The following is a 13709-nucleotide window of genomic DNA, read 5'->3' on the forward strand; positions in this document are numbered from 1 at the left end:
ACAATCTACTACTTGCCTTCTGTTGTCTGGTTGATGGTTTATAGTTTTTTTTAGCAAGTAAAAGGCAAGTATAATTTTTAAAAACGTGTCCCTTCAGCTCGTGGGTCATGTGACTTTTTGATGTGAAATCTTTATGTATTTTTAAGTAAACATAAGAAAAACCTTTATAATGTTAGTAATATTTCAAGATGATAATTTTCTGGACTGAAGCAACTCAAACAGTAGAGCGTTGGCACTTGCAAAGCCATGGTCATGGGTTTGATTCCCAGGGAAAGCAAGAACTGATAACAATGTAAATGTGTAACTTGAAATGCAATGTAAGTCACTTTGGATAAAAGTGTCTGGCAAATGCATAAATGTATCAAATATGATCATCAGGCTTTTGAGGAAGGTTTATTAATTTATCTCTCAATCATCATTGTATTGCATTACATTATATGTTTAAAAATTACAGAGCTTTGATCATAAAACTAAGCATTTAAATATCATCTTACTAAGACATGTTATTGGCAGATATAGAGACACGACTAATATTTATATGCATTTTATGTCAGTGGTTCTCAACTCTGGTCCTGGGGATTATATACATATTTTTGTAGTGTAAATAATTGTCTAACTCAGCGTCACTGACAAAAGTTTTTAAAAATAAAACATGCATATCTTACCATTTCCTTCCAATTCTATCCTTCAAATAAAATAGTATTTTTCATAATAGTGAGAAGAGCATGACAGTGGTTATGTTTAGGCTCCTCTCTGTCTGTGCTCGACACCAACGAGCTGTTGATGCATCTGCGTGCAGCAGATCGTACAGCACTGAGTTAGCGCACTTATTCAACCCGGCCAATGGACCGTTCGATCACCGAGCGAGTCCTTCATTGCTTGTCATTATACTGTCCGAGTTGCTGCTAATCTGCTTAGACGGAGTCAAGTGCTCATCATTGATCATTATTTGCGTGAAAATATTTTCTCAGAACATCTGCTATTTAGATCAGAATATAACGCACAATTATCATGCGCCAAGAAATCCTCACTGGTTAAAACATTAAAACACAGCATGCCACAGGAAAAGTGTTCAAAAACAGCGCATTCACTACAAATATTTCTATTTAAACTAATAAAAAATGTTGTAGCTTCTAGACAATGATTTCATTCAATTTCAGTGCTTAACTCCATTAATGAGAGTGGCATATTTAACCTAAATGTGTATATCAGATGTAAAAGAGTTTAAATCATTCAGTTTACTTCATGATTTCACTCACTCCAGTAAAAGTGTGTGTTCACATGGTCTAGAGTGTCCGTACGGTGCGCACATATTTACGCCTAGTTTATTTTTTATTAATCCCGATATGTGCGTGGGAAATGGCGTGTACACATTTCAATGCTTTTTTGTGCGCATGCAAAGTTTATGCATCAGGCCGCTGCTGTTTGCGCCATTATTTACCGCCCAAAAAATGCAGGTCTGAAACCAGACGCTAACTGGTAGATTGTGCTGGTCTTTATGGTGATGACTTGGCTGAGTCTCTGTTCTTTAACTTCCGCTTCGTCAGTCGATCAAACTCAGAACTTTCCATTCCCATCTGCACTTTTATGGGATTGCGCTCTCACGATAATTTGCCCTGTTGAGTAAATATGGCTCTTTGTATTTAATGTCTCTCTGTGGTTGTTACGAACTGCTCCGAGACACGAAGGTTAAGATCCAAATGCAGCTTTAATTACGGGGCAATCCAGACACGTAATCCAATATACAGGCAATAGGTCAAAACACAGGTAGGCCGTTCAAACAAACAAACAAACAAAACAGGCAGGGAACAGGCAAAAAATCCAAAAACCAAGAGACATGAAACCAGGGAAAACGCTCGGAAATGGTGACCGTTACAGTGGTTGTGTAGTTCCTGCTGAACTGATGGATTAAAGTGTGTGTCATTTTTCTACAGGTTAAGTAATTGTAGGATCGCAGCTGAAGGTTGTGCTGCTCTGGCTTCAGCTCTGAGATCAAACTCACACCTCAGAGAACTTGATCTGTACGGGAATATAATAAGAGATAAAGGTCTGAAGCTGCTCTCTGATGGACTGAAGGATCCTCACTGTAAACTGGAGAAACTGACGTAAGATCATAGCCTACATTAATCTTAAAAATACAATATGTAATATTTTTCGCCACTAAGGGTCACTAACGTCTTACAATAACAAAGGCGTAGGTTGATGATGCAAAATTTCCTGCGGAATTATGGATCTTGTCGCCAAGCCGATGGATCTTATAATGTTTATGGATGAGTGAATACATTGATGTTTTTATCATGACTGTGGCATGAAGTAGGGCGCGATTGCTAATAAGAGACCGATATCAGCGCCACAGGCGCGTCCCGCAAGCCTCGCGGATATAAAGGATTAAGGACATTTCATTCTACCGAACTACACGCAAGTGCAGAATTACTACTCACACAGGTCAGTTTATTAGACGAATGAAACTAGTGAGGTAATGCAGCGCTGTTTCACTCGGCCACAGTCCGTTCACCATTCTGCCCTCCTGGGTGGCACCCCAGCCTGTTAAGGACGCATCTGACGTCACAACTTTCCGCATCATAACTGTCCCCAGAGGGGTTCCTTGTGCGTAAAAGTCTGCGCTCTTCCAGTGGCGCAAGGCTGCCGAGCAGGCGCGCGTCACTATTACAGAGCAGCAAAGATCGCGCGTCAGGCTGAAATGTAGTGACAAAACCCATTTCATGAACGCTCTCATTCTCAGGAGTCTCAGAGGCACAACCTGGATGGATGAAGCCATAATACCTTGCAGCCTGAGGCATGTTGCGGGGCCTTTCCTTGCCCTGATGGAAATTTTGTCCCATGGCAGGTAGGTTAAGTAAACGCGCAGGGGGTGCCTGGTGTGGGGCCGCCTTCCTAGGTAAGGCATAACTTGAAGGCCTCATCCTCCTTCTTTTTGTCGTCACACCGTTGTTGCATCAATGCGACGGCGGGGCCAAAGAGAGCCCGACTGGGCTCCACCGACGCGCCCGCGATTCGCCGCTTCTCACTGTCAGGAAGGCCCGACAGGTTAAGCCAGAGCGCGCGCTCTCCCACCACAGAAAGCGCCATAGAGAGCCCACAGGCTTGGACGGCCTGCCGAGCGTTACGGAGGATGAGGTCGTTCACCGTGAGGATCTCCTTCCACAAGGGTAGAGAAAGAGTTCCCTTTTCCAGCTGTTGCCCTAATTCGTCCAAAATCTCTGCCTGGTAAGCAGAGAGGAGGGAAGAGACGTTCAGGGCCCTAACAGCCAAGGTCGAGGACTTGTAAGCGGCCTAGTGAACGAGGCAGAAAAACGGTCCATCTTGTTGGGCAAGACCCTGGCTAAAACATTCAAACACAGCATGCCACAGGAAAAGTGTTCAAAAGCAGCGCATTCACTACAAATATTTATATTTAAATTAATAAAAAACGTTGTAACTTCTGGACAATGATTTCATTAAATTTCAGATCTTAACTCCATTAATAAGAGTGGCATATTTAACCTAAATGTGTATATCAGATGTAAAACAGTTTAAATAATTCTGTTGACTTCATTACTTCACTCACTCCAGTAAAAGAGGTATAGTGTGTCCATACAGTGCGCACATTTACGCCTAGTTTATTTTTTATTAATCCCGATATGTGCGTGGGAAGTTGCATACGCACATTTCAATGCTTTTTTGTGCGTATGCAACGTTTATGCATAAGACCGCTGGTGTTAGGCCATTATTTACCGCCCAAAAAAGCAGGTCTGAAACCAGACGCTAACTGGTAGATTGTGTTGGTCTTTATGAAAATGATCCGGCTGAGTCTCTGTTCTTTAACTTCGGCTTCGTCAGTCGATCAAACTCAGAACTTTCCACTCCCATCTGTGCTTTTATGGGATTGCACTCTCACGATAATTTTCCCTGTTTAACAAATCTGGCCCTTACTGTGCGTTCACACCGGACGCGAATAGCGCGTCAAATTCGCGCCTGCCACGTCTAGTTATACACTTGACCACTTTGTGTCCATTTGCGCGTAAATGTCGCTTCAAATTTTTGTTTTTACGTGCGTCAATTTCACTCTTGACGCGCGTAAAAACAAAAGTTTGAAGCGAAATTTACGCACGTCAGAGGCAAAAGTTTCGAAACCCGTTGGCGGCCATCTTTTTACAAGATGTCTAATGTTGATCGATCATTTATCAAGAGAGTCACCGCTCTGTATTTGCTCTGGAGAGCAGAACAGTGGCGTAGGGATCATCGTCGCCGTATTTGGGTCCACCGAGACCCTCCAGAGTTTGGCGAGTTTCACCATTTGCTCCAGGAGCTGCGCCTGGATGACGGCCGCTATCAGCAGTGCTTCCGCCTGTCCCGCTTCCAGTTTGAGGATCTGTTGTCCCGCATCGGAGCGAGGATCACCCGCGCCCTCACCCACATCTGTCATTTATTAAGTTGGCTTGGGAAAGCCAACTTACTGAAATCCTATTTAAACTTATTATTATTAAGTTGGCTTGAGAAAGCCAACTTACTGATATTGTATTTCAACTTAATATTATTCTTATTCTTCTGACCCAAAATTTTCTGACACTAACTCCTCCTAGAGCTTTAACTCTACAAACTCCAAACTCGGGTCAGACTTTCAGACTGTTCTGACTTGGTGTGCTATATCTTTTCAGACTGATTTGAATTTCAGTTTTCTTAAAAATTAATATTAAAAATCATAAAAATCCCATAGACTTACATTGCAGAGTGCTATCTATCTATCTATCTATCTATCTATCTATCTATCTATCTATCTATCTATCTATCTATCTATCTATCTATCTTCAAACTTTTCTATCTATCTATCTATCTATCTATCTATCTATCCATCCATCTATCCATCTATCTATCTTCAAACCTTTATCTATCTATCTATCTATCTATCTATCTTCAAACTTTTTCTATCTATCTATCTATCTATCTTCAAACTTTTTCTATCTATCTATCTATCTATCTATCTATCTATCTATCTATCTATCTATCTTCAAACCTCTATCTATCTATCTATCTATCTATCTATCTATCTCTTTCTTTCTAACTAATCTATCTTTCTAACTAATCTATCTATTTATCCTTCTATCTAATCTATCTTTCGTTCTAACTAATCTATCTTTCTTTTTAACTAACTAATCCATCTTTCTTTCTTTCTAACTAATCCACCTTTCTTTCTAACTAATATATCTTTATTTCTTTCATTCTAACTAATCTTTCTTTCTTTCTAACTAATCTATCTTTCTTTGTTTCTTTCTAACTAATATATCTTTCTTTCTTTCTTTCTTTCATTCTAACTAATCTATCTTTCTTTCTTTCTAACTTATCTATCTTTCTAATCTATCTTTCTAACTAATCCATCTTTCTTTCTTTTTAACTAACTAGTCCATCTTTCTTTCTTTCGAAACTAATATTTCTTTCTTTCTTTCATTCTACCTAATCTATCTTTCTTTCTTTCTTTCTTTCTTTCTAACTATTCTATCTTTCTGTCTAATCTATCTTTCTATCTAATCTATCTTTCTTTCTAATCTATCTTTCTTTCTTGCTTAATAACTAATATATCTTTCTTTCATTCTAACTAATCTATCTTTCTTTCTAACTAATCTATCTTTCTATCTAATCTATCTTTCTTTCTAACTAATCCATCTTTCTTTCTTTTTAACTAACTAATCCATCTTTCTTTCTAACTAACTAATCTATATTTCTTTCTTTCATTCTAACTAATCTATATTTCTTTCTTTCTTTCTAAATAATCTATCTTTCTATCTAATCTCTTTCTTTCTAACTAATCTATCTATCTTTCTTTCTTTCTTTTTTTAACTAATCCATCTTTCTTTCTTTCTAACTAATCCATCTTTCTTTCTAACTAACCAATCCATCTTTCTTTCTAACTAATCTATCTTTCGATCTAATTTATCTTTCTTTCTTTCTTTCTAACCAATATATCTTTCTTTCTTTCTTTCTTTCTTTCATTCTAACTAATCTATCTTTCTTTCTTTCTAACTAATCCATCTTTCTTTCTTTTTAACTAACTAATCCATATTTCTTTGTTTCAAAACTAATATATCTTTCTTTCTTTCATTCTAACTAATCCATCTTTCTTTCTTTTTAACTAACTAATCCATCTTTCTTTCTTTCGAAACTAATATATCTTTCTTTCTTTCATTCTAACTAATATTTCTTTCTTTCTTTCTAACTATTCTATCTTTCTATCTAATCTATCTTTCTATCTAATCAATCTTTCTTTCTTTCTAATCTATCGTTCTTTCTTTCTTCCTTACTAACTAATATATCTTTCTTTCTTTCATTCTAACTAATCTTTCTTTCTTTATATATAATCTATCTTTCTTTCTAACTAATCCATCTTTCTTTCTTTTTAACTAACTAATCCATCTTTCTTTCTTTCTTTCTTTCTTTCTAACTAATCAGTCTTTCTTTCTTTTTAACTAATCCATCTTTCTTTCTAACTAACCAATCCATCTTTCTTTCTTTTTAACTAATCCATCTTTCTTTCTTTCTAACTAATCCATCTTTCTTTCTTTTTAACTAATCCATCTTTCTTTCTTTCTTTCTATTTTATCTTTCTTTCTTTTTTCTAACTAATCTTTCTTTCTTTCTATCTAAATTATCTTTCTTTTTTCTAACTAATCTATCTTTCTTTATTTCTAACTAATCTATCTTTCTTTCTTTCTAACTAATATATCTTTCTTTTTAACTAATCTTTCTTTCTTTCTAACTAATCTATCTTTCTTTCTAACTAATCTATCTTTCTTTCTAACTAATCTTTCTTTCTTTCTAACTAATTTATCTTTCTTTCTTTTTTCTAACTAATCTTTCTTTCTTTCTATCTAAATTATCTTTCTTTCTTTTTTCTAACTAATCTATCTTTCTTTATTTCTAACTAATCTATCTTTCTTTCTTTCTAACTAATCTATCTATATCTATCTATCTATCTATCTATCTAACTTATCTATCTATCTATCTATCTTTCTTTCTTTCTTTCTTTCTTTCTTTCTTTCTTTCTTTCTTTCTTTCTACTTAATCTAACTAATCTATTCTTCTAACTAATTCTTCAAACTCTCTGGTCCGGCTTTCTCAAGCCAACTTAAAGTTTGTCTCAACAAACTTTTTTTTCTAGTTTATGTATTGATGATAAATGGAGCCAGCCTCCAAAAGTAATTAACCTGTCCTGTGATTTTTTTTTCTTTCTTTCTCACACAACACTGTCTAGACACGAACTATGTTATACACTAAAATATTGGTTGTCTTAACATACTTTACATGTTTCATATAATCTGGATTTAGTTATGGAATAAATAGCATTAAATACAAAATGAATATGTCTCATATATTGAAATCAAGTTTTTATGCGCTAAAAGATTTACTTTGTTTTTACTTCACCACGTGACAGCAGCAAGCAGGCTCCTGATTGGTTAACGCAGCGCGAACTGACGCCCAAGTTCAGATTTTTCAACTTGAGCGGCAGACACGAATTCGCGTCAAACTCGTGAATGCAAAAAAAGCACCAAATAAAATCATTCGTGCCAGACGCTCAATTCGCGCCATTCGCGTGAACTTGACCTGCGAATGAGGCGTATTCGCGTCTACCGTGCCGCGTTCTACGCCTCATTCGCGCCGCAGGAATTTTTTACGCGCTTAACGCGTCTTTGCATTGACTTAACATTGAAATCACTCGCGCCTGACGCGCTATTCGCGCTATAATACCATTAGTATTTAATATCTCAGTCTCTCTGTGGTTGTCTACCTGCTGTACTGAGAGATTAAAGTGTGGTGTTGTTCTACAGGTTGAGTGATTGTAAGATCACAGATGAAGGTTGTGCTGCTCTGGCTTCAGCTCTGAGATCAAACTCACACCTCAGAGAAATGCATCTGTCTATGAATAATCTACAACATGCAAGTGTGAAGAGTCTCTCTGCTTTAAAAGATAATCCACATCATAAACTGGAGACACTGCAGTAAGTATTGATTCATATAATATAGCCTAATATAATATAATAATGTAATTTGAACTAGTCAATCCTTTGATCAGATGTGTCAGTAATGCATGTGTTAATGTCTGTGTTTTATTTTCTGACAGATATTAAATGATGGTGAATATGGAGCCACTATAGAGACATGATCATCAACACTTAAGTCATGTGACCTTTACTGGATTTACTGTATATAAATGTACATGATTTTTTGTATAAGATCTAATAAAGTTTTCTTATCATTTATCTATTATTAGTGAATTGTTTTATTATTTTTTTATTATCCATCTTAGTGAAGTGAGCAGCTCAACACAATCACAGTAACAGTAATGAACTGCAGTTTCTGAGCTGAGATTCATCTGTGTTTCAGGGAACTGGATTATTTACAGGGTTTAAATGTTGATGATGCTTTTAATTTCTTTGTCAAAAGTCTTTGAGATTTTAATGAAGCTCATCTGAAGCGTATTTACCATTGTCACATTGTTTTTCTGTCTTTGTGTTTTTGAAAGGCAAATTATATAATGGAGCAAATTTGTGTCATCACATGATCACATCACGAGTTAGCCTATAGACCTTATGTAGCCCCGCCCCTTTTCAGTGCTGCGCTCGTTGTCTTTTGACTTGCGGTCTGTATTTTCACAGCAATTTTGCATGTTTATTAAAGGGTAACTAAACCCCTGGTCAGAGCCTGACTCCACCCACTGGCAATATTTGAAAAATGCTGGAAAAGTGGGCAGAGCCCAGCGGAGAGACAGGGGACGAAAAGAGGGCGGGGCTCCTGAGATCCGCAGTGACGGATTAATTGACAGCTGCTGTCAGACTCTCTAAAATGAAGAGTGACTCACAGGGTCGCAAGACGACGTAAAGTACATGCATCTGATGAGTTTTATCGAGTTGATGTCAATAGCGCGCGCTCTATGTAGGCATATTCATATTTTGCCACCATGTGAAAAAATTAAGCAAAATGCGTCGGCGCGTTTGTCGACCCCAGAGGATTAACTTTAGCCTAGCCATAAATTGTGATTAAAATATATATGATCACTCACATCAAGACGCCACTGCAGTGGTGGAGTCCATGCAGGAGGAGCAGCGTTTGGCACTGTGTCACTTTTCAGCGTGAGCTGTGTGGAGAAGCTCATTTCCACCTCTATTGCGTTCATAGATATATATGCGTTGCAGAAGCAATCCCGAGTAAAATTCAGGTTGCACACTTGAGCTCCACTGGCGCCTAATTCCCAAATCTGCTGGAAAGCTATGCAGTCCACTGACCACTGTACTAAATACAGATAAATCTATTCTAACTTGAAGCTATCCTAACTGATGCAATACTATGCTTGGTAGCTCTAGCTCGTACCAAGGAGGGTGTGGTCGGTGAGCTCTTACCAAGGGATGGTGTGGTGAGCTGGAACCTGCTTACATCACCTGCCACCGCAAACATCCAATAGGAAAATTCAACTGCAGTAGCCACTGTTCAACCTGAAGAGGGCAGCACTCAGACGTTTTTACACCATATATTGTAGAATTAAAACACTTTATACGCAAATGTCAAAAAAGTTTCTCAAATCAATGAACAGCACTAATAAAGCCCCATTCTTACAGATCATTAACTTAAAGTTGGTTTAGGGTTTAGTTACCCTTTAATGAACGGCTCGTTTTAAAATCTTATCGTCGACTGATATTTGTTAGTTTTGTTGTTTTGAGTGTCCCTCATTTTCCCGTAAAGAACTACGATTGTCCCACATTTTTCTTTTCTGAAGTTGGCAACCCTATGTGTGTGTGTGTGTGTGTGTGTGTGTGTTACAGGCTGAAAGGGATAGACGACGTTTTGACCCAGGCGTGTGTGTGTGCAGAGTCTGTGTATAAAGTGTTTCACTGGGAGAGCCACGCCGTGTCCTCCATGTGAGTATCGCAGAGATGCACCAGAATCACAAGTTCTGATCTTCCTCTGTGAAAATCAGTGGTGGACAGTAACGAAGTAAATGTAATTCGTTACTGTACTTAAGTAGTTTTTTTTGCGTATCTGTACTTTACTTAAGTATTTAAATTTTGGAAGACTTTTACTTTAACTCCACTACATTTCAAAGTCAAATATCTTACTTTTTACTCTACTACATTTTCAAAATCAGTCGTTCCTTTTTATTTATGAGTGGATAAAAACTTAACTGGTCAAACGAGCCACAAATCACAGTAGCCTACAACGTGCGCGCTTTGTTTTGAACTTGCCTTGGTGCTAAGCATGAACCAGGGCCGTTAAATATGAGAGTTGCGACCATAGACAGTTTATATAAGGTTGCGACACACTAGGCTTGTTCGACTTGACCGGAGCTGCACAGGCCGATCAGTTTATGATATCAAAGTATAGAGCGAAATCGCGAGAGAGATTGAAACGCATACGGAGCCGTCTACTCTCTAATCGCTCTCGCAGTATTTTAATGTCATTCACCGAATGGTCTGTGCAGTGTGCAGCGCCGGTTCAAGTCGAACAAGCTCACTGTGATCTCGCCACCGCGCGGTCACGTGATTTGTGTAGCTCTCAATAGTTCCAAACAAATCGCGTTGCCAACTTGCCCATATTTTAAGCAGGGCAGAGAGCAGCAGCTATTGCAGCAATTATCGGTAAATATTGACGCATAATGAACATTGCTTATTACGTTGACACTAAAATTACATGCATAAAATAGCATTTTTTTTCTGGGGAGTAGCAGAAACACTGCATTACTGTAATACGTTTTGGTGTTTAATTTTGGAGGGAAATTGGCTGCTCCCATAACGTAACATATATGTGTGTGTGTGTGTGTGTGTGTTTGTGTGTTTAATGGCATTGTGCAGGTTTATGTGAATGTATCATAACATTAGGATGTTTATAATTATAACCATAGACGCTCGTGAAAAATATATACAGTAAATACTGTAAATGTATTATACCTTATGGGAACAGTCCCCTTCCGTCCAAATTAAACACAAAAAATGTATTCCATTCAAATACATATATATATACTAATTAATGTCATTTTATTAATAGATTGATGTGCCAAGAGTGACATTGGAGTCTTCACGTAGACTGAGTTAAGCAAGAGTCTTGTGACAAAAATTATAATAGGTCATTATAGCCATAAAAAAAATCATAGTACTTGGATACTTAAGTACATTTGAAGGCAAATACTTTAAACATTCACTTGAGTAAAAGTACAAAAGGCAGCACTTCTACTTTTACTTGAGTAATATTTTACCTTGAGTATCTTAACTTTAACTCAAGTACATGGTATGTGTACTTCGTCCACCACTGGTGAAAATGTACCATGGTAATCAGAGATGCTGCCAAAATAGTCAATACATTTTTTTTGTACTTTATTGTTACTTTGTTACTTCAGTGAAAATGTGATAACTTGGTAATAACAACTACTGTCCACAGAAACATTAAATAATATGATAATGATATTCTAAAAGTTATATTTGAGTGTTTTTAATGAGTAAAGTTTGATGACAAAGCCAGGTCTGAAATTTTAAAGTACGGTAACTTTGAAAAGCTTGAAGTTTTTACTCAGAAAAAGTCACAAAAAATGTATTTGAATGTTTTAGCCTGTTGCTAACAGGATTAACACATTGCTAGGATGATTAGCATGTTGCTAGCATTAATTAGCACTAGGGCTGTGAAACAATTAATCATGATTAATCCCATTCAAAATAAAAGTTTGTGTTTAAATAATATATGTGTGTGTACTGTTTAATTGTTTTTGTATACTGTATGCATGTATATATTTAAGAAAAATTTGTTATTTATATGTAAAATATTAATATTTTCTGTAACGACTGAGACAAGTCAAACACAAGTATTTGTTATAGTTTAACAAATGATATTTAGAACTCACTCTGGGATCTGTGGCCCCATCCTCCCAAACAGGGCAAGAAGGTCTTAGTCACCATGACCACGATCAGATAAGTTGGTTTTATGACTCTTAGCAATGTGAACAGGGCCTCTGCCACAAGACCTACAGATATTAGAACAGACTCTCCTGCATTTATTTATTGATGAACTGTTTAACATGAAATTAACATGCATCCCAGAACTTTTTGTGAATGATTTACTGTCTTGTGTTGTGTCTTTTAATACTATTATCTTTTAATACTACTATCTCTTTGATACTATGTATTTTATTATAGAACCAACGGTCAATGTAGCCTCACCCATACCATGTTTGGTCTCTATAAATTGGTACTTTGATGATCGGAATGATTGTGTAGATGATATGCCGATAGCCGCGCAACATATTAGTATTACAAGAATTTTTCTTAGTTTCTTCATCAGAAACCAATCCAGCTGCCATTGCAAATGAGCACGCTTAGAACAAAGATTCATAAATCAACCACAGAGGAATCTTCCCACTTGGAAATTCCACCCTTCTCATTGGTCAAGCAAACCCGGAGAGGTGGGGCCTTTCTCAGGCTTTATTAGAGACAAATCCACAGTGACCTTCCTCTCTCGCTTCTCTTCTGGCCTCAACTGCTGCTTCTTCAAGTTGATACTGTGGGGACACTTTTTACCTATGCATTTATGTATGTTTGTTTAGTTTAGTTATGTTTGTGATTTAGTTAATAAAACTTGTGCTCAACATGTATTTGGTTCTGGTTCTCTGCTTGCAACAAAGTCCATTTTACGATCTTTATCTTGTTACATGCTCTAAGCGCTGTACATGCTAAGAAATAATTATTTTTCGGTGGCCATGAAAGATACGCTTTTCTTAGAATAAATGAATAATCAAAAGAGTTTGTTGAAACTGATTAATTGATTGTAATATTAATTTAGCTACCTCAAGTTAATCCAATTAACTGACCCAAATATTAATAATTAATCATAACTGATAATTGAGTTATTATTAATATTTCCCCTTTGAGCTAACTTGTTACATTATAATATTGAAAATATTATATTTATAATATTAAATAAACATTTAGTATTCAAAATATTATATTTATAATATTAAATAAATATGTATATTTATAATATTGAATTTAGAAAATTGGGTTAGATTTATCAAAGCAATATGCTGTAGAAAATGGGACACCACAGGGGAGTGTGATTAGTCCAACTTTATTCTCCATTATGTAATATGTATATTAAGCATGAAAAGTAGCGTTGATGTTATGATTAATTCAATTTGAGCAATGAATCCCAAAAACTGCATTTATATATTTTTATTTATGATTCTTTATTCAGATTTTGGGTACTCATAATCTACACTGATTATCATCATAATAATACTACAGTTTATTGTATTTATATTTTAGGGTATACCATTCACAGATGTGGATTAGATTGCAGAGCAAAACTGTTTCCACTGTAACTCAATGCTGTTATGTAAACTGGACTTCATGAAGCATCTGTCTATTTGTAAGGGTAAGCACTCAGTTGTTCCTTCACTGACACCAACCACACAATACACTTAAAAATCTTATCACCGGACTTCCGCTATGGCGCAGACGCGGTCGGCAGCATAAGTTTGAAGCTCCCAGACGGTCTTACTCCCCCGAAATAAATACTGGTTATCCAGATAGGAAAAGTTGGCATTTATAGTATGAGAGGGGGAAACAGGAGAATGACAAAAGGAAAATCGCAACAAAACCCGAAGATGGACGATAAATCCCCGATGGAAAGTGGAGATACTGACGACGGTGCTAGCAAGCAAGCTGACCACGAGGGTATGG

The 13709-nt window shown here is 36.7% G+C and overlaps 1 protein-coding gene across 1 annotated transcript in view; it reads left to right on the forward strand.

Annotated features, from left to right (window-relative positions):
* The window catches only part of LOC311286574 (NACHT, LRR and PYD domains-containing protein 12-like), a 56476-nt gene extending 48221 nt beyond the window's left edge, over window positions 1–8255 (forward strand). The window contains exons 12-14 of the mRNA XM_084402790.1: window positions 1935–2105; window positions 7821–7991; window positions 8114–8255. Coding sequence (XP_084258916.1) covers window positions 1935–2105; window positions 7821–7991; window positions 8114–8120 — 349 coding nt within the window. The 3' untranslated portion in view covers window positions 8121–8255. The remainder of the gene's footprint in view (window positions 1–1934; window positions 2106–7820; window positions 7992–8113) is intronic.
* Window positions 8256–13709: the final 5454 nt, after the last annotated feature.

Source organism: Rutilus rutilus (genome assembly GCF_951802725.1).
Source record: "Rutilus rutilus genome assembly, chromosome: 2".
Taxonomy (NCBI): domain Eukaryota; kingdom Metazoa; phylum Chordata; class Actinopteri; order Cypriniformes; family Leuciscidae; genus Rutilus; species Rutilus rutilus.